The sequence below is a fragment of the Ambystoma mexicanum genome, chromosome 1p (assembly GCF_040938575.1).
Source record: "Ambystoma mexicanum isolate Mex_15411 chromosome 1p, UKY_AmexF1_1, whole genome shotgun sequence".
Classification (NCBI taxonomy): Eukaryota; Metazoa; Chordata; class Amphibia; order Caudata; family Ambystomatidae; genus Ambystoma; species Ambystoma mexicanum.
The window spans coordinates 593,753,570-593,780,931 of record NC_090921.1 but is presented as its reverse complement, the minus strand read 5'-3'; the positions used below and the strand labels follow the sequence as shown (position 1 = coordinate 593,780,931).

The following is a 27,362-nucleotide window of genomic DNA, read 5'->3' as shown; positions in this document are numbered from 1 at the left end:
CATCATCCCCGCCCGACCACACCCCTTCCCCTTCCTAAAAACCAAACGCCTAGCCCTAGCAAGAACAGAAGCATCATCCCTCTCCCCCTCTGAACCCCCTACACTCTCGCACACACCAATCGCAACAAAGATGCTAAAGAGGAAATGTACCTTGTCCCCTTCAATCTCTCAGCACTCATCGCCTCCCCTGTCTCGACCCACCTCCTCACACCCCCAATCACCACCGTCCCCCCCCCACACCTCATGCTGCCTGAAACCCCTCTCTCTCATTTTCTCACCTACCACAACAGAAACCCCTAACACCCCACATCCCACCTTCAAATCCCCCGTGCCAAACCCGATCACCCTAACACACACATCCATCCAATCCCACCCAAAACCCGCCAACTTTCCAGCTCGCCCACTCTTCTTATTGACCATCATCCAGCCCACCCCTCACGCTCTCCAGTTTCCACCCTCTTCCCCCCCATGCCCCATTGCTGCAGCCCCGACACCAACCTCATCTACCGAAGTGAATTGCATCCTATTTAATGCCCGATCCATAGCAAAAAACAGACACAGCATCTTTGACCTGCTCGCCTCTGACAAACCAGACCTGGTCTTCATCACCGAAACCTGGTTCTCTGACGACTTTGCCCCTATCGCCAATGAAGCCTCCTCCCCCCGACTACTCCCTCATCCCTCTGAACCGCCCCTCTAGAGGAGGAGGAATAGCATTTGCATTCAAGTCTCACTTCCACACCTCAATCATCGACAACCAACCTTCCATTCCTTCCTGCGAATCACTCCTCGTTAAACTATCCCTTTCCCCTTCGTTCTCACCCAGCTTCCTAATAATCTAAATACCCCCTGACTATGATAGACAATTCTCAAACAACCTCTGCGACTCTATTGCCACCCTTCAACTAAACCATCCCAACCTCACCCTTCTAGAAGATTTCAACATATGGCTCGACATGCCCACCAATCCTATGACACACTCTCTGGTTGACGGCCTAGACGCGATTAACCTCCAACCCCACATAAACGGCCCGAATCACTATAAAGCACACACTCTTGATGCCATCTTCAGCTCCCACAACCGGATACATCTAAACCCCCCCACCCCTATCATCTGGTCCGACCACTTCATTGTTTCTTTCGCCATCTGCTCACCCGACCCGCCTCCCGTAACTGATCCTGAACCTCCGAATCTACGCAAATGCTGGAAAAAACTAATAATCCTTCCTGACCTAGCCGACGCACTCCTCCAGTCTCCTCCACCTACCTGCTGACTCAATAATCAACTAACCCCCGACGCCTTTGACTCATGGCTCAACACCTCACTAACGTGGCTCACACCCTCTTGAAAACCATCAGCCCGCCGTGGCCTTTTCCCTAGATGGTTCACACCTGAATTGAAGACCAGTAAACAACTTTATAAATACTTGAACACAAATGGCGGAAAGACAAAACCCCCCGGAGCAGATCCACCTTGGCCCGGCACCTTCGTCAGTACAAGGCCGAAATTCGGAAAGCAAAAAAATCCCATTACAACTCCCGAATCCTAAACTGTAAAAACCCCAGCAAAGAACTTCACAAAATCATCACCGAATTCACCAAACCATCATGCACCGCCACTGTCCCGACCCCCTCACAATCGCTGTGCGACTCACTCTCGCTCCACTTTTACACCACAGCTCCCGAAAGAACAAACACCCTAACCAACAAACAAGCTCTCTTACACCCAGCAGGAAACCCACCCCCCATACCGGCCAACCCACCCCCTGCGACCACTACCCAACCAACATTCGACTCCTTCAGTCCAATATCACCCGACCAATTTCTCAAACTTCTCTCTACCCGCAAACCATCTGGCTCTCCGCTAGACCCTTGCCCGGCCACAACCCTCAAAGAAATGTTCGCATCTACCTGCGCAGGAGAACACGCAAGATCCATCATAAATGACTCCCTCTCCTTGGGAATTTTTCCCGACGCATTCAAAATGGTTCATGTCAAACCTCTAATAAAAAAAACCTCCCTCACCCTCTTGAGCCCAAAACTACTGCCCCATCTCAAACACCAGGTTCCTTGCTAAACTCATCGACCGACCCGCTTACTCCCAACTAAATGCCTTTGTCGAAGACAACAAGCTCCTAGACCCCGCACAATCAGGTTTCAGAGCCCGACACGGAATTGAAACAACCCTAACCTCGATCTGGGATGACCTTTAAAACACGGCAGACTCCGCGGGTTGCACCGCTTGAATCCTTCTTGACCTATCCGCCGCCTTCCACACAATCAATCACTCATTCCTCCTTGACCGCCTCCACTCCCTAGGAATTCATGGAACCACTCTCAAATGGATAGCATTGTTCCTCAAAGACAGGAACCAAATAACCCTACTCTCCAACTATTCCTCCCAAGCCCGACCAGTCGACACAGGAGTTCCACAAGGAGCTTGCTTATCAGCCCTCTCGTTCAATCTCTACATAGCCACCCTCCCACTAATCATTTGTTCACACAACATCCTGTGTTACAACTACGCTGATGACACTCAACTAATCCTAAAACTCCTGAACTCAAAACCCACTGCCAACCTGACCTCGCTTCCTGCCTCATCGACATAGAGCTCTGGATGACCACAAACCACCTCCTGCTAAACCCCCCCAAAACCGAAATCATGATATGTGGCAACTCCGAACTTCTTCCACACCCACTACACTGGCCATCTGACATGGGCAACTCAATGACTCCCTCTAATTCAGTAAAACACCTTGGATGTACCCTAGACTCCAACCTAACACTCTCGCGCCAAGTCAACAACGTCTCAAAGTCCTGCCACTACCACCTTAAAACTCTTAGGCGCATCATCTTTCCATACCTCTCCTGTCCCAACAGACTCTCCGCCGTCCAATCAATTGTTATATCAAGGCTGGACTACGCTAACCCCCTCTACCTCGGAGTCCACACATACCAACTGACTAAACTACAAAGAGCACAAAACGCTGCAGCCAAACTGCTACTAGCGCTTGGCCCGAGAAACCACATCTCCCCAGCCCTCAAAACTCTGCACTGGCTTCCAGTTGCCCGGAGGGTGACCTTCAAAACCTTATGCAGTTCTCACCGAGCACTGCATAAAACCAGACCTCAATATCTGCAAGACAAACTAAAACCCTATCACCCTCCACATACTCTAAGATCAAGCTCAGCCGGCCTCCTAATCATACCTAAAACAAACTCAGTCAGGTTAGGCGGATCATCTTTCTCAACCTTTGCCCCCACGCTGTGGTACGCACTCCCACCCCACACCGACTCACTGAAGACCTCATGTCTTTCCGCAAATTACTGAAATCTTGGCTCTTCCCCTAAAACTGAACCCGAACTCAAACTAACTCAAACTGGATAACAGCATCTCAATGACTTTACCAAATACAAGATCATAAATAGCAATGCAGTATCATGATCCAAGCGACAATCGAAAACTAATTAACCTCTATTGGTTAGCTAAAAAACGACAAACAAAATAGAACGATTAAAAAGGATCAAACCATCGAAGTAGACAAAAAGAATGCGTTGTACGAGAGCAGTAAAGTGGCTGAAATTATGGAAATGGACAAATAAATGTAATGGATAAGAGGAACAATGTGGACGTGAGGAATAAAGTGGATAACAACAATTCAACTAACCCAAACTACTAGATCTTAAATAACAATAAGACAAATAACAATTCATCATCAAAATCCAAGCAAGAAATCGACAACTAATAACCTCTAATGTAAACTAAAAGACAGACAGAATAAAATGAGTAAACTAGATCAAAGCAGGGAAGTGAAAAAAAAATAATAATTGTGTGAATACAGTAATGTGCTTGAAATTAATTAAATGGATGTAATGATTGCAATGGACAAAAAGGAACAAAATGGAGGAAATGAATAAAATGAAGAGGATGAAAAGATGAATATACGAGACCGATGAGTACACAGACAGATGGCACAGAATGTTTAAGTGCATTGTATAAACGAAAGTGCAGAATAGATGGTCTGAGTACATGAGACGGGTTTAGTGCATGGGACCGATGGAGAGCAAGGAACGGATTGAGTGCGTACGACAAGTGACATGAGCAGAACCAATAATGCAAGATGAATGAACGAAGGAGTGGAGCGGATGAAGACGGTGGAGCGGATGAAGCGCGTCGAGCAGATAAGTTCATTCAGCAGATGAGCACGTAGAGCGGATGAGTGTGTAGAGCGGATGAGTGTGTAGAGCGGATGAGTGTGTAAAGCGGATGAGTGCGTAGAGCAGATGGGTCCGCAAAGAATATGAGTGCATAGAGTGGATGAGTGCGTAGACTGGACAAGTGCATAGAGCGGATGAATTTGATGAATGAGCAGAGCAGATGGGTGCGTAGGCCGAATGGGTGTGTAGAGTGGATGGGTGCGTAGAGCGGATGGGTGCGTAGAGCGGACGAGTGCGTAGAACGGGTGAGTGCGTAGAATGGATGAATTTGATGAATGGGCAGAGCAGATGGCTGCACAGAGCGGATGAGTGCGTAGAGCGGATGAATGCGTAGAGCGGATGAGTGCATAGATCAGGCGAGTCCATAGAGCGGGCGAGTGCGTAGAGCGGGCTTGTGCGCAGAGCGGGCATGTGCGTAGCGTGGGCAAGTGCGTAGAGCGGATGAATGCGTAGAGTGGGCGAGTGCATAGAGCGGGCGAGTGCGTAGAATGGATGAATTCGATGAATGCACAGAGCGGATGGCTGCGCAGAGCGGACGAGTGCACAGAGAAGACGAGTGCGTAGAGCGGACGAGTGCGTAGAGCGGATGAGTGCACAAAAAGAATTGGGCCTTGGAGCAGATGAGTGCACAAAACGAATTGGGGCTTGGAGCGGATGAGAGCATGGAAGAGATAAAGCCCTGGTGCGGATGTAGGTTGTGGTGCAGATGTAGGTTGGGTTAGCGGATAATAGAGTGGAGTGGATGTAGGGCGCATGGAACAGACCGGTGTGCATGGAACGGATTGGAGTGCATGGAACGGACTTGAGTGCATAGGAAAGCGTGACTTATATGGAATGGTCTAGAGTGCATGGTACGTTTGAAAGAGCATGGAAAGGAACGGTTCTGAGTGCTTGATACGGTCGTAATGCACGGAACAGTCGGAGTACATGGAATGGATGAGTACATTAAACTATTGGAGTAGGCCCGATCTCAAACACCTAAGGTAAACCACCATATCACATCTCCACTTTTACTCTCTTCTTACACCACCACTCAACTAGAACACAGCGATACTATGACACCATTCGGTATAGCTGTTCTCATACCATCATCTGTCTCATACTCCCGATCACTCTAAACACTGCTGGTTACGCACCTTCCAGCCTAGGCGTTCTCCTCAGGCCAAACGCAGCCAGAATCGGTCTGGATAAAACCTGGCAGAACGAACACATACTCTTGATCTCTCAACCACCACACCTACCGCTAAGAAGCAGCTATCACACAAATGCCACACCAGCTGCACACATATTCGGTGCTCACACGCACCTTTGACTCTCTCTAGTCTCTCTACTGACTTGAACTTCGGTTCCCGAGGGCGTTCAACCTACCAGCGCCTTGAGACCATACCAATGGTACATAAGGCGCTATATAAATGCAAATTAACATAACATAACATAACATAACTTGTGGGGGTGGAAGAGCAGAGGGAAATAATGGCCCCTCAGTTTTCCACCATTTCCATGCCAGCGCCAATGCTGAAGATCCCTATGGGGTCCGCCTGCTTCATGCATAAAGCAGGCGGCCTCCATCGGGTCCCATTGTACACGCTGCCTGCCATGGTCGTTTGGCAGGCAGCGTCTACAATTACAATTGAACTTCATTTCGATGACCTTTTGAACGAAAGTTTAAAGAGCCAGTCCCCACCATGCAGTGTCCACTATGGGTAAAATGATGACCCCTCAGATTTGTCTTAGCTACGACCGCTATGAGATCATAGTTGAAAATTTCAGGGCACCTGCAGATGCAAATGAGCACTAGCAAAAACACCCCCCCTTACCTGATGATGACACATTGGTTTTCTCCGTCGATCAGCATGTTACGGTACATATTATCGGTCAGGGCATATATATGAGGTGGGTTTTCATATTGAGCCTGGGGAAGTAGAAAAGATTAAAATAATAAGCATTTTCAGAGCCGGGGAGAGTCATGGCAGGGAAGATAAAAGCGAGTTTTTAAGGAGTGAGCTGCATTCATACTGCCTCCATGGTCGGAGATATCCTCAACCAGTGGGTATCTAGTCATTTTATCGCAAACATTACAGTGAGGTACATAAAAGACTGGGCAATAACACCGAAAAACACAGAAAAGATTAAATACATATATAAAGGGTAGTGGGGAAAGGGGTTCAAATGGGTCGGGCTGAGTTTGGGGTGGTGTTAAAAGGGTGGAAAATCATGGGGTTTGGAGGGGACCCACCAAATTAAAAAAAACAAAACAAAAAGCTGTGTTTTTCGGTGTTTTGACTGTGATGGAATGGACCACTCAGTAATTGTGGTCGGTAAAATCACATATAACCAACTAGAGTCTCTTCAGTTGGGGACACTCGTGGTTACGCAGAGAGTGATGGCCACTGTGGGTGGAACACAGTGGATTGGTAACAGAGCTCCTCACCAATCAAACTCATTCACTACAAAACAGTATGGCATGTGCATGTGCACTCGAGCAATGCATCATGGAACATTTTGTTTCCAACAAAGGTGTGCAGGGGCCTTATTCTGATTAACTATCAATCCCCTCTGGTCAATCAAGCGGCCTTGGCCAATGTGTAAGGGAGCAAAGCTCAACTCATGGCCCAGGTGCGCTTCTTCTACTCGAAGAGGTTCTGCTGAGGCTCAGGACCCACAGACAATATCAGGACCTTAAGAATTGCATGGTGCAGGCCTGGGCTTTTGATATTGTCTTATACGTGCATTTTGTTAATGTCAATTTTTGACTCAATGCCAACCCCATGCCGCTGTCGCCTGATAGTTAGCAGTCTTTCAAACGCTTCTACCTACAACTGAGGGCCCAGCAGATCCAGAAAAATAAAACGGTATCTGTCTAAAAGCTGTTTTCAGCTTCATTCAATGTTTTTATCAATTCGCCAGACCAGTGACTAGATTACATATATTTCGCACTGGTGTAAAAAATTGAGAACATTCCATCATCCAAGAGGTGCCGTATCATGCTACATTTGCACGCTTACATTAGCAGGTGCGCAAATGATGTGTGTACTTTAATTAGGGCTAGGGCAACTACCGGGCAATAGTGTTTCCAATGGCTCTAATGTGATTGTGCATTTGGAATGTTCGGTTGTATCGCCCCAGATGCGCAATTTGTGCCATAGAAAATGGAGAGCATATATATTTGGCTTCACCCCTTCTCAAATGAAGATTTTTCAACAATGGAATAATTAAGGTTGGCTGCTTGGATAAATAAGAAAGGAAGCACACCGATATAGCCTCTGCATTCATAAGTAGATCACCATGTGTGCTTTGTCCCTCATTTCATAAGCAGTACAAACATGGTTTTAACAAATCAGATTGTTTGCAAATTTGTTTTGTCTTGGTTCGAAAGATGACATGACCAAGTCCCAACTGGCCCTGGCGCAGTTGACTTTCGCTCCATACCCTATAACGCAAGAAGGCAAGTGGGCAACATCCTTTTGCTCCCATTTTGCACTAGTGTATACATCACTATGCAATAAAGATTGAAGCAACATATTTCGGACCCACTACATATTATGTAAACAGAGAAAATGTTACTTCTGTAAGTGCATATACTCAATTCTTTAAGTGCTTCTACAAACTTTAATTTACCTGGCACCTGGAGTTCTTAAGCCTGGGTGTGTAACTCATCAAATCAATTATCAGTTTATTGTATTTAAAATACAAATGTTCTTGTTGAAATGCTAGTTAATACCATTGAATAGTGAAGAGTACTAAACAAAGGCAACTCCAGCTCATAAACCGAATATGCCGTTCAACGGATCCCAATGGGTGCACACTCTTCTGTGCACTTGCAAACTAACCCTTTTGAACATCAGTCCCCATACAATCCCAAGGCTGCAGACAGAAACATGTCAGGTGGCTACTCACCGCTCCTTGATACAGTTCAATCTCGCGGTCTGTGAAATATGGCATCTGTTTGAAGGGGTTCACTGATATCAGGACGGAGCCTATGTAGGTCTGAGCTGTTGGTCAAGGAACGTAGTTCAATGCAGGACGCGATCTGGTGAACCTCTGTGGCAAGACGCTGCACGGTTCTCAGCAGGCACAAGCCAACATCTTACAAGCCACCATGCCCGAAAGACATCACCAGAATGATTGCACAAGCTTTCACTTGAGTACATGTGTTTCCATATCATCTTCTCACAGAGCACTGTCAGGCATGTAGGGGAACTTCAGACTGCCTTATTGTCTGAGATCATTGGCTTAACATGCACCAGGAATTGGAAGGTGCATAGAAGGGAAAAGCGATACTATGGAAGGAGAACAAGTGGAGTGAAGATGAGACGAGAAGGAAGAAGGAGCGCTAGAGTCAAGAGGCATGGTTGGGGAAAGTGCCAAGGTGCAAGTGTGAGGAAGGTATAGTGCATTGGGGAAATTGCAAAAAGATGGGAATGTGCACAAGGACTGGAACGTGAGAAAATAACTCAAAACCCACTTCTTTAAGGAATCGCTCCTCCTCAATAGCTGGATCTTCACGTTACCCTCGTGCCACCTGACTCACTTACAAACCCACCCACTTCCTCCGCACCGCCTTCCTTTGTGCCCCCACCCCATTATTGTGCTGTATATCTGGTCTATTTTTACCTCTGAAAAGGGCTCTGTTATGCATATGTACTGGTGTATACCACTGTAAAGTGCTCCGTTGCTTCTAGGAGCTATGTCCACACTCAATAAATACCACCTGTTTTACCGCTCTGTGGGTTATGCGCTTCATAAACCCACCTGTGATAAATCCTCCAGAAGGTGCCTGCAGGGCTGGCGCGTGCAGTTATTCCCCGAACCTAATCGAGTCCTACACTGGTGAATACAAAATAAATAAAAAAGTTGTACTCATCAGGATTTACCAGTTTGTGTAACGGCTGTATCGGTTGTGGAGTTTTCCAGTTTTAGCACTGCACGCTAGTAACTGTTGGAGTGGTGGGGGCTGGCCAGGGCCCCCACCCGCATTCACACACAGCCACACGCTCGCGCGGAAGCAACCACGCCGGAGACGTGTAGTACGCTCGGGTCCCCGGCGCCAACTACCCGAGGACCGTCTTTATTAACATAGCGCATGCGCGAGCCTCGGTCCCGCTCACGCATGCGTACAACGGCGTAGTCACTACTCAACATCCCTCCTTTTCCCCCAAACAAGAACCCTTAACAACCAGTACAATGAACAATAACAATTTCAAACTTTAACTGACAGTCTGTCACTGGTTATGAGGCAGAGTACATAATAAAGTCTTGGAACCTCTGCGGCAGCTTGCGCCCCGCCCGGCTCGGATACCTGCGTGCCTCAGCTGTGGGCACCTCTGGTGTCCCAGGAGTCTCTGGCGGTCCATCGTTTCTCAGTGACGATCCTGTGTTATGTTCTGGGCCCTGCATGACGCTTTCTTCCGGGTTTGGGGCCGCCTCTATGCGCTTGAAGAATGATGCATTCCTGGTGACCGTCCCTCGGGCATTGGCTACTGTGACCATGGATCCCTTGACGTGGGTCACCCCCAGTGGCTGTGTTTCGTACGGCAACAACAACTTCCCATCCGGCCTCCGATTCCGCACCAGTACGGTGTCCCCCACTGCAATCACTTTATCTGGTAGTCCCCGCCGTACTGTCTCTCTCTCGTTCTGGTAGCCCTCTCTGCTCACACCCGGTTGTTGTCAATCTCTGCCGGGGATCGACCTTCAACTTCGGGTAACAGTCCTCGTGGGGCCTGTTTGAAGAGGGCCTCCACTGGTGCGACCCCAGTGGATTGATGCGGGGTCGTGCAGTATTCGCATAGGAAGTCAAACAGGTTGCGCCGGAGGTCCTCCCTTCCATTCAGCGATATGTGGAACACTTTATTGAGCATCCGCATGAAGCGTTCTACCTCCCCATTCGCTCTGGGCCAGAGTGGGGTGACTTTCTGATGTTTTATCCCCCTTTCCTCACAATAGTTAGCGAACTGCTGCCCCTGGAATGGTGCTCCGTTGTCCGAACATATCTCAAGGGGGAAACCATGGGTGGCAAACATCTTTTCCATGGCCAGGATGGTGTGGTCGCTGGCCGTGGATTCAACCAGCTCCACCACTGGATAGCGCGACCACTGGTCTGTCACTGCCAAAAAGTACATCCCCCGGCCCGTGGACCCGAAATCTGCATGCACTGTCCCCCAAGGGCGGTCACTCCTCTCCATGGCCTGAATGCGTAGCCCCCTCTCCACTGGACTCGCTGCCTGGCAGGGGATACAAGCCTTCACAAATTCATCAAGCCTGCTCTCCAGGTCCTGGAACCATACTTCAACCTGAGGCGTGCCTTCGTCTTTGCCATCCCCTGGTGCCCTTTGTGGGCGCGCTGCAGCTCTTTGCCCACCAGTGCCCTTGGAATCACGATTTGGTGGCCCCTCAGCAGGAGACCGTCCTCTGCCACCGACAGCTCGTGGCGTGCCCTCCAGAGCGCTTGCGGGTCCTTTTGCGCGCCGTCATCCCTTCGGGAATTGTTCATGAGGACCTTGCGCCATTCCCCGCTGGCCACAGCTTCTTTTATTTTCAGGAATGCTTCATCCGCATTGGATCCGTCCGCCATCTCTTGGCGCACTAGGGCGACGGGTAGCGCCGATTCGACCACCAGGTGTATGGCTTCCACGCAGTCTGTTACCTCCAGCGAGTCCCTGGGTCGCCCAGCTCCTGGTTGACGGTACAGATAATCCACGGGGTTGTGTGTGCCCGGATGATACAGCAACTTGACCCCGTACTCCATGAGTGAAAGCATCCATCTCTCTATGCGGGGTGGTGGCTTGGACGATGCTCCTGACATGATTGGGATCAGGGGCTTGTGATCCGACACAACAGCTACTGGCTTACCTAGAACGTAAATCCGAAAATGCTTGCAGTCCCATAATATGGCCAAGGCCTCACGCTCAATTTGTGAATAGCGCCTCTCAGTCTCAGTGAGAGCCTTGCTGGTGTAGGCAATGGGTCGCATGGTCCCTTGAGGGTCTGCCTGCATGAGGACTGCTCCCAGTCCCACAGGGCTGGCGTCGCCACGATCTCTGACTCTCAGTCCGGGTTGAAATAGGCCATGGTCTCTTGCCCCGACAGGGCGTTCTTGATGGCGGTGAACACCCTCTGTTCCTTCCCGGTCCAGGTCCAGGCCACGTCATTTCTAGTGAGTGCCCGCAGGGGTTCTGACAAGGAGGCCAAGTCGCGAATAAATCGTCCACAGTAATTGACCATCCCCAGGAAGCTCCTTATTTCCGCGGGGGACCCCGGCGGGGCTGCCTCTTGAATGTCCTTCACCTTCTCCGGATCCGGGGAGATGCCCCCGGCGTGAAACACAAACCCAAAAAATTCCAGCCTGTCTTTCAGGAATTCACACTTTTGCTTGTGTAGGGTCGGTCCTAGGCTGCGCAATCTCTCAAGGGTGTTCTCTAGGCGCTTCAGGTGCTCTGCTTCTGACCTAGCAAACACCAGGATGTCATCCGACATGTTGATTACCCCCTTGAGTCCCGATAGGGCCCCCCTGATGGCATTTTGGAAGACTTCCGCTGCAGACGAGACCCCGAAACTGAGCCTCTTATACTGGTATACCCCCTCGTGAGTCGTAAAGGTGGTAATATATCTCGACTCGGGGTGGAATTCTAGTTGGATCCAGCTTTGAGAAGACTCTCGCCCCTTGGAGCTCGCCAACAATGTCATCTAGGGTGGCCGTGAGGTGACGTTCCCTTTTGATTGCCATATTAGGCAACCTCATGCCCATGCAGACTGCACCCGGCTGTTTGGGCTTTGGGGCCACCACGATCGGAGTGACCCAAGGGGTAGGGCCTTCCACCCTCCTGATGATGTCTAGGTCGACCAGTGTCTGCAATTCCTTTTCCACCTGTGCCCGCAGGTGGAAGGGGATGCGGCGATGCTTGAGCGCTGTTGGTCTCACCGACCCATCAATGTGCAGTCGTATGGGGTCGGCCTTTAACTTCCCTATGCCTTGGAAAATCATGTCGAAACATTGTAGCAGGCGCTCCAGGTCAGCATGATACACCGCAAAAGTGAAGTGCACGAGGTTCAGCGCTTCAGAAGCAGCACAGTTTAAGAGGGAGTGCGGGCTCACGCTTGTGACGAAGAACCTTGCTTTTATCCTGCTCTGTCCGTGGGACACCAGCGCCATGAACACTCCTTGGAGGGAAGTGGCGAGGTTCCCCCAAATGCGTATATCCACGCTGTGGATTCTGTCAATTCTGGCGGGCCTGGGATTGCTTCATGATGTTCGGTCGCTAGCACATAGACCGACCCCCCGTATCTATGAGGACCGGGGTGGGGACTTCTCTGATGTTTATCGTGCACGTCGGTTGTCGGCTACCTCCGGGGCCCTTGGCGATGCTTGAAATGAAGAAGATTTCTTCCTCCTCCTCTCCCTCCTCTGCGATGTTCAGGTCCTGCATGCCTTGCTCGACAGCCGACACGCCCCTCACCCTCCGGGTGTTGCTCCCGCCAACTCTCGCTGGTCCTCTCGAGGCTGCTGTTGGCGCGCTTGCCCTGCACACCATAGCATAGTGTCCTGGTGTGCCACACCGGCCACAGACCCTCGATTTGGCTGGGCACTCCCCCACATGCGGCAGGTCATACCCGCAGTGGGGGCACGACGGAGCACTGCCTGATGCTGGAGGGCCATCTTCTCTCTTTGGTGTCCATCTCACCCTCCCTGGAGCAGAGCGTCCGATCTCGATTGCCTCTTCCCCCTTTCCAGAGTGCGTGGCTGCATCCATCTTCGCCCCCCTGGCCTCTGCCAGTTCATAGGCTCTCCCAGTGTCCAAAATCTGCTGCAGGGTCAACCCAGGCTCTCTCAAAACTTGCCTCCTCAGCTTCCCCGAACTGCACCCCTGCAGCAGCTGGTTGCGGACCATCTCCTCTTCGATCAACCACCTGCAGGAGCTTGTTAGGTGCCTCAGCCGCACGCAGAACTGGTCCAGCGATTCTTCTTCCAGCTGTTTCTCGGCGCACATGACAAATCTGTCAAAGTCCACGTTTGCCATGGGAAGAAAATGGTCTCGAAGAGCTTGCTTCACGGCGTCGTATGTGACCTCCGGGATGTTGAGAGAGTCATATATTTTGTGGACCTCTGTCCCTGCAGTGTACAGCATGATGGCGATCTTCGCCTCGTCATCTGTTTCCCCCGAGGCTCTGAAAAACATTTCTAGTTTTTTGACCCATAGGAGCCATTTCGACCCCAATTTGGATGGCGGGCCCGTGGTGTCAAATTCGGGCATGGGGGCCAGAGTACTGTGCATCCTGCGTGGGACTGGGGCGAGGGCACCCTCTTCTTCTCCTTCCTCACCCATGGCAGTGTCAAGTACTCACAGGATGTTGCTGTCCTCTGCGTTTGACGGGGTGATCCGGCACCCAGGCAAAAAATTGTGGAACCCGGTCTGATGGATCCACGTGTGAATCAGTGTCCAGCACCCTCACCAGTGCTCTCTTTTTTTTTTGTGCCACAGCCCTGCAGCAGGCTAGGGCTGTGGAAGGTCCCAAAAATTTGCCAGAAAGCCCAGGGGATTGCACCCGGCGCACGAGCACCCTCTCGGGCCGCAACTGCTGCAATCCACGTGCGAATAAAGATGGCCGTCGGCCGTGCGTGTAAGTCTGTGCCGACACAGAGCAACGTTCTCTTCCTCCAACGCCGTCGGAGCGGAGAACTGCTCCGGAGTCGTCCTCGTCGCCAATGTTGGAGTGGTGGGGGCTGGCCAGGGCCCCCACCCTGTTTCACACACAGCCACACGCTCGCGCCGAAGGAACCACGCCGGAGACGTGTAGTACGCTCGGGTCACCGGCACCAACTGCCCGAGGACCATCTTTATTAACATAGCGCATGCGTGAGCCTCGGTCCAGCTCGCGCATGCGTACAATGGCGTAGTCACTACTCAACAGTAACCAAAGCAAGAATATTTGCTTACTTTTCTGAACTATTACTTCCCTTCTGATGGATGGACGTACGTCTCTGTGTCAAGACTTAAGCGTCCATCACCAGCCTGCATGTAAAGCTTGCCCGGAGTTCACACTGTTTATTTGTTGGTAGATTGTGTGATTTGAGAATGAGTCATTCGCAGCTGACCTAAATTAAGGCCTGTTGCTTTTTCTTGCCCTGAGACACTTCTGACTGAGCAACGGGAGTTACAATGTTCCTCTCATATTCCGACTCCTAACTTTGCACGCCTATGTGCCAGTGGATTCTGTGGCTGCAGAGGCTGCCTTTGGTGGTTTCAGCTGTCACAATATTCATCCATTGTTTTTGTGTGTGGCGTCGTTACCGAAACAGCAACACATGTCTTTTTTGCTCTGGTTTCTTCGTTGCCTTTACTGGCAATAGATGGCTTGTCTGAGTGGTTATGATAGCTCATTTTTAACCAGTTTTATAATGAATGAAGACAGCTGTGAATTGTGTGACAGTGGGTCTCGGTTTCGGTGCTGCAGAGTGGAATTGCTGCATTGGGCAGTGGAGCCTCTTCTGTGGGCTTGCATGAGGTTGATGCTAGTGGGATCTCAGGAGTGTAGGTACACATTAGGAACCTTGGAGCCGGCCAGCTGATCCCAACCTGAGGCTGCTGGGGTAGAATTGCTGCAGTGCGGGTGGAGTTGCATTAGGCATGTCTGCAGGGTGCATGCTTGTAGACTTATTGCACCAGTGAGACAGGCAGGAAGGTGGTTTCTAGCCATGGAACAGTCTCCAGGTGGGAGAGTTCATGGGAACAAGGATCACAGGCTGCAATCACAGCCACTTAGAGCTGATTGTGAGCCACAAGATTCTGCTCAGCACTCGGGGTCCTGTGCCACCTTATCTATTCATTCACCTCTCACCTCCCATGTTACAACTACGAAGAACAGGCATTGCGATCTGCCCTTCTTGGCTACGAGGGAAAACAATAGGATTGCCCACAGTAGTGGTTTCCAATCACCAATCACAAGCAACTCCTACTCCCTTGGTTGAATACCCTCCCATTAGCAATCAACCAAAAATTATCACATTCTGTCAGACTGAAGCCTCCTTCAACCAGGTGTGTGGATACAACAACCTCAAATTACACTGATCGCTCCTTGGAAGCGTCATCAGGGGAGACGTCAGGCAAACTGTTTCCTAAATTCAGCAAGAGCCCAGAACCACCTAGATTCACACAATATTCAGCCCTGGACCATTTGGTTTTCACCTCAATGAGATTGTTGCCTGATGATAGTATCTCCTCTTCTGTATCCACTGAATTCTTGTCTCAAGGTGAGGGAATCTTTGAGAGGTTGCAGGACCGTAATCACATGGTCAGCCTGTGACCATCAACCATAGCACTTGGTTCTCCACCTCATATTGCCAATTCTCATATACCCATTGCTTAGCCAGTGCAATCCTCCCAATTCGAGCTGGCGAGCCTCGGCTAGGTTTCTATTGGTTGTGGCGTCTGTCATCTCCTTGCTACCTTGATGACCACAATGGTTTGTCTCATCCAATAGATATCAGAACTAGAGGCACTTTTAGAGAGTTTAAGTACGAATGTCTCTACCACTCTCGCTGTAGCACCCCTCCCTCCCACAATTCTTCCAGCTCCTGCAGGCTCAAGCATCACAGGGCGGGTTAAGTTGAGAACTCAATTAAGCAAGAGGCCCTTACTCCCCCAAACAACTGACTAACTTATCGCTCATGATACTTAATAATCCACAGTGCTCCATCTATGTGCCATAAGTGAGCGGATACGGCTCCAGAATTCACATGTAGGGGGCCTGAAAACCTATTCATGTTTGCAAAACACTTGTTTTCTAATGTATTGGGGTGGTAGTGGGTAAACTGCAGTGATAACATTGCTGCTGAGAGCCGTGGCCCCATTGTCATTGGTCCAAAGCATTTTGTAGGGGAGTTTTCCACTTTAATAATTAGATCAATACGATCGTCCCTGCTCTTGTTAACCTGTGTCAATCTCAGTCATCTGGAAATTAATGTACAGAAATACAATTCCGGAACCTGAGAGCACATTACGACTAGGCCAGATCGCATCATTCATCAGGCATACAAGGTGGTCTCTGATCAAGCCATGCTCACCTGTCCTGCCTAGGAACTGCTGCAAGGAACTCTGTGACCCGGGTGCAGTTTCAACCATGCTCGGTTAGACTTTCTCTAGTCCCTGCAGATACGCACTACTTCCCCTAATCCTGGGAGCTCTCAAGCATGGAAATCTCCCAGAAGGGACAATAATGTGATACAATTCCACAAACCATAAACTACGTGAGGATTACCCACCCACCTGCTACAAATTATAAGCCGGGACGTGGAAAATGGGCCCACCAGCACTTATAACCGAGCTTCTGAAACAGGTTTACTCTGTCCCACCTCATGGGATGACGCTCTGAAGCAGGCGAGGAATCTGACAGAGAATCTCTCACAGAGAAACAATGCTCCTCCAGAATAGACACAGTAAATTAGGTGAACACTGAAAGGAAATCAAAACAGCAGCCTCCAATCAATCCACACAGACACTCAAACATACCAATATACTCACTCTCTACACCAACAAACAATAATGTGCTCCAGCACCTTGAAGTGTCTCATGTGCTATAATAATAATAGTCTCCAACCCAAATAACCAGACAGACTCAATGAATATGGCAAAATACTACTTTATTATCAGCATCAAATAAAGTAGCGCAATCTGGCGAATAACAGGCAGTAATTCACACACTCACGCCCAAGTGTCATTATACAAAGGTTTTATACCTCGATGAGCGTCATTTATAACATCATCCTATGTACTAAAAACCTATTCAAGGGTTAGGATTGGTTAGGGGAACATATGTATCTATAGGATATATAATTGTTAATAACTTCATTGGCTGCCCCTTATCTGGTGGGCATGCCTCAAACTATCTCTAAATACATATAATACTAATTATAGTGTTCAAAATGGCAGCGGGTTGGCCTTTGCAACATTGTATAGTATGTTGCTACATAGAACCTCTGATTGGTGGGCATGCTTTCCCAACCTTGGACTTTCGGCTTGTTAACAGCACGTAAGCAAAACGAAACTCAAGTGCTGCAAGCAACGTCAGATTACTCCCCACTTTCCCAATTAGTTTATTGTCTCTCATCGGTCAGCCCCCAAGCCAAGGCCTGTCCTTTGTAGTTGACCTCGAAGCCTGCTCTCGGTTCTGGGACATTCAATGGAGTGCAGGCATGGTATCGGGTAATATTGTTCCCTTATATAATGTTGCCATATATATAGCCGCTGGGAAATGGCATAGGCAACATTACATAAGGGGACAAAATATGAAGTAAATGGGAGCGGGGGTGGAGGGGTTGTCCCCCACTCCCTTTAAAAAAAGGGTGGTTGCAGGGGTGTCCCCCGCAGATTCCATATGATATTGTTGCCACAAAAAACAGCGCCATCTCGCATTGCAACATTTTTGCAGGGACATTATGACATGGAACCGTAGGCACATTATTATCTTTGTTTGGGCTTAATGAATAGCCCTTGTTTTCAACTTCTGAATCACGTGTGAGGAGAGAGGCCACAAATTTGTCCATCTCAACCTTCTATTTCCTGCTATTCGATTCAATTGAGCCGGGTGTCATTACCCTTCTTGGCCTCTGGAGGCCTGCTCACTCCATCTTACATGTGTTTTCCACATCTTTAATTGTTCAATACTTGACTCTTGCAGATGTTTTCTCCTTCACTTAATCTAAAAGAAATATGTCTTACTTACATGGCTTATCCATTTACCCCCCTTGTACCTTATAATTATTCCTTGAAGTATTATCCTTGATTCTAGACCAATAGACTCCTCTTTGTTCCTCACACAAAGCTGTTTTTCCAGCGCCTCTGAGGTAGCTTGAGGAGTTTTTATACTAGTCCAACGTCCATCTTTCCATCATGGCCGCTCTAGCCATGTTATGCTTTCCTTTGCTGCAAGCTTCTATATGTCTCATCTACCTTGCGTTTCTGCGCATATACATTTTTTAGTCAGCAATTTACTTTATCTTCTTTGCATATACAAATTCTTCATATTAAATGGTTTGGGTGTGTTTGACCGTCTGAGAACTGATTGCGGCAAACTGTTCGAAAAAACCCAGCTTGCATGCGATCAGTTCTCAGAGCAAGAAATGCAATCACACCAACCCCCCACCCACTTCCCCACTTACCTGATTCCCGTCACCTGGTCCACTAAAGCCCTGCAGCATCGGATCCGTCCCTCTAACGCAGGTCGGATCTGCCACCGCAGGGTCCCTTTTTTTTCAGTCCCCGCCTCCAATATTGAGGAAGCGGGGGACACCGCAGCAATCCCCTCCCCCCCCGAACATCAAGGGCGGGAATGTATGTTAGGCAGAATTATATGCAGTACCCTTTGGGAACCCATCACACAATTAAGACTACAAGTGACAGTACAAATTCACCTTTGGTACAAGCTTGTACTACACAGTAAAGTGGTAGCGATGGCTGAGCAGCCAGACTTATCTCAAGAGCAAGTGAGCAGTATCAATAGTTACACAAAGGACAGCAATAACTATGATTCAAACACACACTGACTCAAGGTTTCTGAGTAAAAGAATATACATTTATTTACACATCAGTTATATAACATCTCACTAAAGTAAAGCAGTTGAAAAATCACACTCTTAATACACCACCCCACTCCCAATAGATTCTGGACAAGTTAAGCTAAAATATGAAGTGTGAGCAAAATGGCACTCCAACAATTTAAAAAGGGAGGCAAAGACAAAGTTAGATACAAATTGAGCAGCATCAACAGGTAAGTAAGCAGGGCAATCTAGAAAGAGGAACTAGAATGATGGAGTCAAATCAAAAAGGCTTAGGGCCAAAGTCAATAGGACAAAAGTCTTTTGCTCAAGATCACACAGTTCAGGGTAGTTCGCGGTTAAGTCTTTGCCAAGCATTCCGGACGAAGTTGGTCGGCAGAAAAGTTAGTTTAAAGAGTAGAGAAGGACAAGCCCTCGGATTGGCGAAAGGTTTCACACACCTTCACCGTGGCTGGACGAAACGAACAACCGGATTTGCACAGTACCTTTAAATGGAGAAGAAGCTGTAGCTGAGGCAGATGTTCCTGGCAGGTCCTGCAGACGGTGTCCGGTCAAAAGGTCGAATACATTGTTTCGAAATTCAATAGTTTCGAAACAAAAGGGCCAAAAAAAAAGTCGAATGCCTTTTTTTAAATGCATTTTTTTTTTGGCTTTCGTATAGGAAAAAAATTGGTCTTTACCCTAAAAACAGGGGTTTTGGTGGGAACCCCCAAAAAAATAAAAAATAAAAATAAAACATGCATTCAATTTTTTTTTCTGGTCCTTTTGCTTCGAAATTATTGCATTAGAAACAATTGCATTCAACCCTTTCACCATAAACCCCAGCAGGATCACGGTTCCTGAAGCGACTGTCGGACTGACATGAAGTAGGAAGACTGGAGGGTCCAGCACTGCCGAGGGAAGAAACCAGCAGCAGAGCAAAGCAACAAATAAAAGGTGCACTCCTTAAAACCCAAGCAGGGTCGACCTTCCTGGCTATCCGGTTCACTGTAGCTCTGTACAGCAAATTCGACCAGAGGAGGGAGACCTGGCTTGTAGTTTGGGCGAATTGGTTGGTCCCACCAGCTCAGGGGAAAAGGATTCCTGGTAGATCTTCTCTGTCGTTGCAGTCTGAAGATTCCGACCTGCAGCAGGGCTTCACCGGGCAGTTCAGTCGTTGTAGGGGTCCTGTTCTGTCAGCTCCTCATCGGTTCTTTCGTTCCAGTGGCGACTCTGCCTTTCCGATCCCAGAGACCTGCTTTTTATGCAGTTTTCCCCCATTCACACAGCCTGGCTGTCAATCACAAAGCAGGGTGGCTGTCCTGGCGGGACAGTCACCTATCCAATCAAACAGGAGTGCGACTTGGATTACCAAGGGAACCCATGGCAGGGTTCCTAAAACCCATCCCTCACATCCTGCCTACCCAGACTTTCAGGCGCCTAGAAGGGCTACTGCAGAGAATCCAGCGAAAAGACGGTGAACAAAGGAACCAAACCTGGTTTGGCGCACAGAGTAAAACACGAGAAAGACATTTTCAAAAAGAAATGGCAAATAAAACCAGCCGGAACCGTATAAAAACGCTTATGATCCAGCGGGTTTAATTTCGAGTCTACCAAGATAGCCTAAAACAATACCAAGGTTATTTAAGATAACCGCGGTAGGAAAAATAGGGTAGCTACCACTGCCACCAGCCAAGTCTTGATGAAAAGGGAGCGAAACAATGCTCCAAGAGAAACAGACAAAAAGGGATAAATATTAACCCTTTCCAGTACTCTATGTAAGATACTTTGCACTGGGTCTGTGTTTTTTTTTAAAGAGACTAATAAAGTCAATGGCAACTTTACATGTTCTGGGAGACAGTAGTCAGTCCCAGAAAATGGAGTCTGAGTTGGGAAGTCTAAAAGACAAGCCTGTGTCACTGCACTGAAGGTGCTGTATAACACACAGTAAAGAGATGTTGCCTATGGAGTAGGTGAGGCTCCACAGTCGTCTATGAACACAAGAATGTTAAAACACACACAGCAAAATACATGTAAGAGTGGGAAAAAAGGCTCACACTCTTACCAGGTGAAAAAAAAAATCCTAGAAATCCAGCAAAGCTGCTGAGGGACTCAGTAGGTAAGGGAAATTAGCAATTCTGGCGAATTCTCCTTAGCAATGTATTGGCCTAATTGTTCATTTATTTCCGATCGAATGGTACTGTCCAAATTCGGTCGAATGTATCATTAGATCAAAAAAAATGAACAATTATCGTAATACATATTCAATTACATGTTTCTCTTGTTACTTCAGTTAAATAATTATTCTTTGAGTATGTGCATGTCGTTTCAGCACGTTTTTGTATGTCTCCTTCATTACGTCACTCTGCTCTTGCCAGATTTCACTTATATTTCCATGATGTTCAATTGTATGTGCCGACATCCTTCCACCCTCTCAGTGCAAGGTAACATTTGATACGGTTGTCTTGGTGCATATCATCTCTCATACACTTGATGCTGTATTGGGATGATACCTGGTGTCCCACATAGGGCTCTTCTCCTACTGTTCCAGTATGATGGAGGTGAGGGGGCGGGATATAGAGATAACACATCCACCTGCTCCTCTACAATAGAATGCAGCCATACTCCTCAATCAATTTGGCATCGCTGCACATGTACCTACTCACCTCCATGAACACCTCAACAGTTAATCCTGCAGTAAAATTCCTTTTTTGAAAGCCCTGTTGCACGGGGAAGCCAGCACAGGGGGCAAAGTGGCATTTGGTGGCTCTGGCTGGGCCTGGGGGACTTGTTCAGAGGGTGCCTTCACCTTCCTCACCATTTTGATGTCAGATGGAGAGACTTCCTTGCAGGCAGTGAAGAAGGAAGTAGACCCTGAGGATGGCGCACACAGGGTGTTAGAGATTCCCATATCCTGGCAGGCAATAGTGGACAAGATCAGCCCGAGTTTTTTAAAGAAGGAGATGGATGGATTGTGTGCCAGAGTCTTGGAGGCAGCAGAAGTAATGAAGCTCAGAGACCGCAAGCTCGTTTCCTTGGAGATTCTGAAGACTTCTGCTGATGTATTGGAGGACATGCCATGCAACAATTGAGGAAAGCCCTTTTCCTCCACTTTATGCGGCCATAGTAGCCATTCGGGTAGGAGGCAGGCCATCATACTGTCCCTAGATTGCACCAGCATGAGGACAGTTGGACAGAAAATATATCTTTATGTGCATGGATCTGGTGTACCCCCTTAGTTGGTTGCTCTTGGATCAAGATGTCACCACCAGAAATATAGCCAGCATGGCCCTCCTAGAATTTGAGTCAATCCTGCCATACCACTGAGTGACATGCTGGTAACATACACATCTGTTGTATATGTGGTTGCAAAGCACCTCATGGGTCCCAGGATGAGTGGAAACCTGGCATGCATCAGTGGTTTGTTTAATGTTGAGGGCTGTAAAGCAGCAGCAGTCTCCAGATTGACTGATATCTCGCCTCTTTATATACCACAGTGGTTCAATGCAGCCAAGCCCGAGTGCAAATGCTTGGTTAAGGAGAAAATGGCGGAAGCTAGGGGTAAGGTGTGGCATTCTCTAAAGTCTGCATTTTAATCAGAGCATGCAAGTCATTTTATGGGCGTTTGTCAACCTATGCGCAGTTGTATGCCCACAGTACTCTGAAGTAAATAACCCAAAAGAGGTTTGGCATTCCAATTGGTGAACAAGGGATTGATGGGGAGTGCCAGAGTACAAGCTCCTCCCTCTTGCTCTCAGGTTCAGCTTGCCTTGGCTTCGCAAAGAAGGCAACCAAATACAGACAGGGTTTGTGAAGCGCCTTTCAGGGCAGAGTATTAAACTCTGTCCCCCTTAGTGGCCTCCCATCTGATTCATAGAAGTGAATTGCAGTCGGTGCTATATAAATCAACAATATAAAACTAAATATAAAGCGGTCAATAAATCCCCATTTTAGGGAAGGAGCTGCACAACATTCTCCTTGCTATTGTTCCATTCCTCTATTGCATGCACATTGAAAGGTACATTCAAATGTCCTTCCGAGACACCCCCAGGAAAGGTTGCAGGAAGAAGGAGCCCTTACTCTCTCCCTGGTGGGTTTCAGGGAAGAAATTAGAATTGTAAAATAATGGCTTTTGCTGTAGTTGTTAAAAGAAAAATATGTGGGTCTTAAAGGCTTTATGTTGCTCGCTGCTTTCAGTGATTGCGACAGTCACATGGTTTGGATATGGAAAAGGAGACCACGATTTCCTGGGGGGCGGAGGGAGACTACCCGCTATGTGAAATTAAGCTAGAGGTGCTGGACGATCGATCTCCCATGTCTTCTTCCTGCTTCTCAGGAGTGCTCCCTTTGTCTCAGGTTCCCAGAAATGCATGGTGTCAGGTCTCATTTGTGGCCTGCAAACTCCTAGTTCTCGATCCTAGCGAGGAATGCAAGCGGCCATTTCAAATCAAAAGACATCACAGGTTGGTCATACCATCAGACACAGCAGAGTCAGAAATCAGATAGTTATTACATGGACAACAGGGCGGGAGGTAGTGAATAGGGAAAACCTGCATCGCTCGACAATAGAGGCCATTTTAGAGTTGGATGGCTGCCATTTTAGGTCTGTCTGGCTCCCAGGCGAGGGCCACAGGCTTTTACCCTCTGCCCACAGATCCACGGGCAGGCAAACCCTACCACTACAAACATCTGGGAAGAAGGCAGGTCGACCAGCCCCCAGCCTTTCATATTTTTGCCGTACAGGTGCTCCTGCTTACAGGGTCAAGTCCCCAGTTTGGAACCATTATAAACACAGGCTTTCCAAGATGTGGGAGTTTGGGGCAGATGGCGAAAACAAGGCAGAGCATTGAGGGAAATGGGAAAGAGAATAACCAAAGGAGAGGAAGAGCAAACAAGGGGAGGAGGGAATGACACTGTGGCAGACAGAAAGCCCTAAAGAGGTTAGCCAAAACAGAAAGACCAGGAAGAGAGCCAGGCCTATGGCAGGTTCCTGCTAGAATCCAACCAAGTTCTGCGAGAGAGTGCTCTTCCCAGGGGGCTGTAGTGACAACAGCCTGAAAATACACCCAAGACCAATAGGGAAGAAATTGACGGTCAGCTAACAATCACCTGACTGAGTCTCTGCAGCAAGGAGCTGACCCAAAACTGTGAATGACTTTGTGTAGTAGCCCTTTTCGTCTGCATCAAAATATGCCTAGAGTTACAATCCTATCAGAGACTGTGCCAGAGCCTTGTGAACATTCCTTGCACTTATCTGTTATTTTTCTCTTCTCACCCTGATAAAGACTTCTCCATTCTTGGATTTCATGTTGCCCCTGTTCAGTTGTTTTGCTACGTCACTACATTGTTGCGTGTGTCCCCTATTTATCCTCTGCACCATTAGACCATCTAAAGGAGACCTTTGTTTCTCCAAAGTCTGCCTTTTTGATCTTTTGAGATGATGGATATCAAACAGACCCTAATAACTGTGCCTTGTATTCCTTATGATTTGAAGGGGCAATGTGACTTCCCCTTTTCTGGATTCTAGGGTTGTGTGGCAGTACAGTGGGTCTCATTACGGGTTTGGTGGTATCAGAGCGATAAATCGACCAAACTGTATTACAGTTACTTGCAATTGGTCTGGTGGTATTACTGCCGGATTACAAGTGGTGGTGGCGGTATAACCTCATTATTTTTTCAGGACTAAATGTGGCATTTCTGGCAGTATTACTGCTGCAGTAATTCCACCTCAGTAATTGCCAGAATTTGACGGAAAGCAGGCAGATTCACCTACGCTAATGGCTGGAGGTGAATCCTCAAACATTTCGCCAAGCCTATAGTCGGGCGGTGCAGTAATGTGGCAGAATACGATAATACTGCTGCATTTAAACCGCAAGATTCAACTTGTAATGAGGCCCACTTCTGTACAGTGTTGCTCTGTTCAACCTCCCTCTCATCGAGGTTGTGTGATATCCTGAGGGAACCATGCTGGATCTCCTGATGATAAATGATGCGATAGTTTCAGCCATGTTGTTTGCGTAAGCACAATGTTGTTGACTTGGAAGGAGAGGGCACTGGCATTGCTTTCGGCCTCCTATGAACAGTGCTGCGTTTCAAAGGATCTGGGGATGAATGTCTCCAGGAGCCAAACTCAAGGTTCTTAGAAAGGGCCCTTTGCTCAGTAAAGAATTTTGAATTGGTCATTTCCAACTAAGAAAAATGTAAGGTTACAATTATTGTTTGAGAGAGACGCGCTTGAGTTGTTTTTTTGGCTGTTGTCACTTAAAAAGGTAATGGATATTTATCGTGCCACCACACTTTATGTAACATAGCTGTTATAAACCAGCTTGCCGAATGCTTGTTCCATTGGATTAACCCGGGAATGCACAAGCTATGCAGGATCTCAGGGAGCACTCTGATACCCCTGTTAAGAGCCAAGGTTGGAGTATCCCCATCATTGAGCATGTAATGGTAAGCCAGTGTCTTCCACTGGACTGCGCCTTCATCAATTACCTTGCTGAACTTTATAGAAGAGCCCTCAGAGATCTGCTCTTCTGTGATAAGATCTTCAGGTCCCCTGACTAAGACATGCACACATCACCCTTTTTCAATTATCCTTATGGAGTATCACCTGTCCTGGGAAAACATTGAATTGAAATATTCTAGTTATAATCAGGGGCCGTTTTGGGGGCTGAGCTTCTAAGGCTTTGTAGCCAATGAATGAATAAGCAGAATGACATTCTGTACTTTGAATTTTAAGATTACTATAATTTTAAATTGAGCTTGGCTAAGACTTTCCAAGCCTATATGAAAGCTTTGTACATGAACTTCCACTGTGTTCAGTTCACTGTGGCTGATTTAGTGGGGGTGTTTGTTGGGCAAGGCGGGTCCTGAGCTACTTCTTAATGTGGAAAGCGATTGACCACTATTGCCTGTTCTGACATCGCTAAGGTGGACTGAGGGCATCATTTAGACTTTGACAGTTCAGTAAAATAATGGCTTTATTAGAATTACTGCAACTTTTACTACACCACCAAATTCAGAGCTTCAAAATTGAAATGCACAGAAACTTCCCTGCATTGTGTCGAGGAAATCTCCTCCATACAAAACTGCTACTGCATGCAATATTATCACATGCTATAAATTCCATGTGTGGTCATACGGAAATCCTCAATCGAGTTCAATGAGAATTCAAAATAGTGACTAACTGAAGGGTCTACATGACTAAATCATATGGGCACGCCCCGTTAGTGCATGATCATTGCATGTGGTATCGGTATTTAAGCTTGGTGGTATGCAGTGGCATATCAGAGGCCACACACAGCCCTTGTGATGTGGGGGGCCCCAAGCTAAGGGTGAGCCCCTGTGCTGGCCAATCACCCCACAGGGGTGCATGGCCACTGATACCCCAATAGCACCACATGGAATCCCAATCTTTTTGCTGTTAGTTTTCATGTATTTTAGGCCTATTTGTTAGGACATTTGGGCATGCTTCCCCATAAAAGAGGCTGTAAACCCTAACTACCTTAGAAAGAAACCCAAATCACATGGAACCCCACAGCGATGGCAAGGGGGTCCCCATGAATAAGCCGACCAGAGAGGATCACCAAAGCAACAGCAAAGGTAAGTAAAAAAAAAACAAAGAGCATGCATGCTTGCATGTTTGAATATTTTGCAATGTGTGTGTACACACGATTTTGAAAGTGTGTGCACACATGTATATGTTTGTTAGAGTGCGTTTGTGCGTATGCATGTATTTTCCAGGCGTATTTTGTATGTGCAATGTGAAGTCATCAAAATGTTTTATTGGGATTTTAGCTCCAGGTTCATGAAAGTGATTTACTATGACCCCACTGGCATACCTTGTAGACATAGTTTCATGAAAGTAATTAAGTGATTATTCTGTCATAGATTGTGGCTGCAGATTCATGAAGGTGTTTTACATTGATCATACTTGCATAGATTCAGGGCACAATATCAAAGTGGTTTACACTGGGATTGCTGTCATATTATGGCTGCACATTCATAAAGCTATTGAGAGTGGCACTGCTGACATATATCGTTTGCTGAGCTGCATGAAAGTGACTTACAACGGCAATGATGTCATATGTTGTGGATAAATGCATTAATTAAAAAATATGTTAGTCTTTTATAACACGCTTAATAACAGAGACCAGTCTCTAAGCACGGGACCGAGATTCAAACCTGTGTTGTTCTGTGTTGTCTTGCTTGCAAGACAAACACTTTGCTCTGAGCTTCCCTCCTGGCCCCACATCATGAAAATGTTATAAAATGCTCCTGTGTACTGGTGGCATGGCATATCCTAGATGTTTTCAAGCATTTTCCTAGGAAAAAGCAATTGTAAATCAAGTGGCTTTTTACCATTTTTCTCAAAAGTGTCTGTAAAATGCTCCATTTCAAAACATTATTCTATACAGTTTCTTGGAGAAGAACCCCCTGAACACCCGAATCTCCCTTGCTACGCTTGTCTGCTCACACCAATTTGTGGCAGATGTTGATGCACCTCTACTAAAAATATGTACCTGTCGCCAATGACCTTTAAATGTTTAAAATGCTAGTGCCCCCTCAGGGGCCACCCGCCTGCCTCCGACACCTTAATGCACATAATATTACT

General features: G+C 47.6%; 1 protein-coding gene across 1 annotated transcript in view; it reads right to left on the bottom strand.

Moving 5' to 3' along the window:
• Window positions 1-27,362, bottom strand: part of MYO1F (myosin IF) — an 860,973-nt gene that overhangs the window by 552,053 nt on the left and 281,558 nt on the right. The window contains exons 3-4 of the mRNA XM_069649543.1: window positions 8,116-8,205; window positions 6,036-6,130 (exon numbers count right to left, since the gene is read on the bottom strand). Coding sequence (XP_069505644.1) covers window positions 6,036-6,130; window positions 8,116-8,205 — 185 coding nt within the window. The remainder of the gene's footprint in view (window positions 1-6,035; window positions 6,131-8,115; window positions 8,206-27,362) is intronic.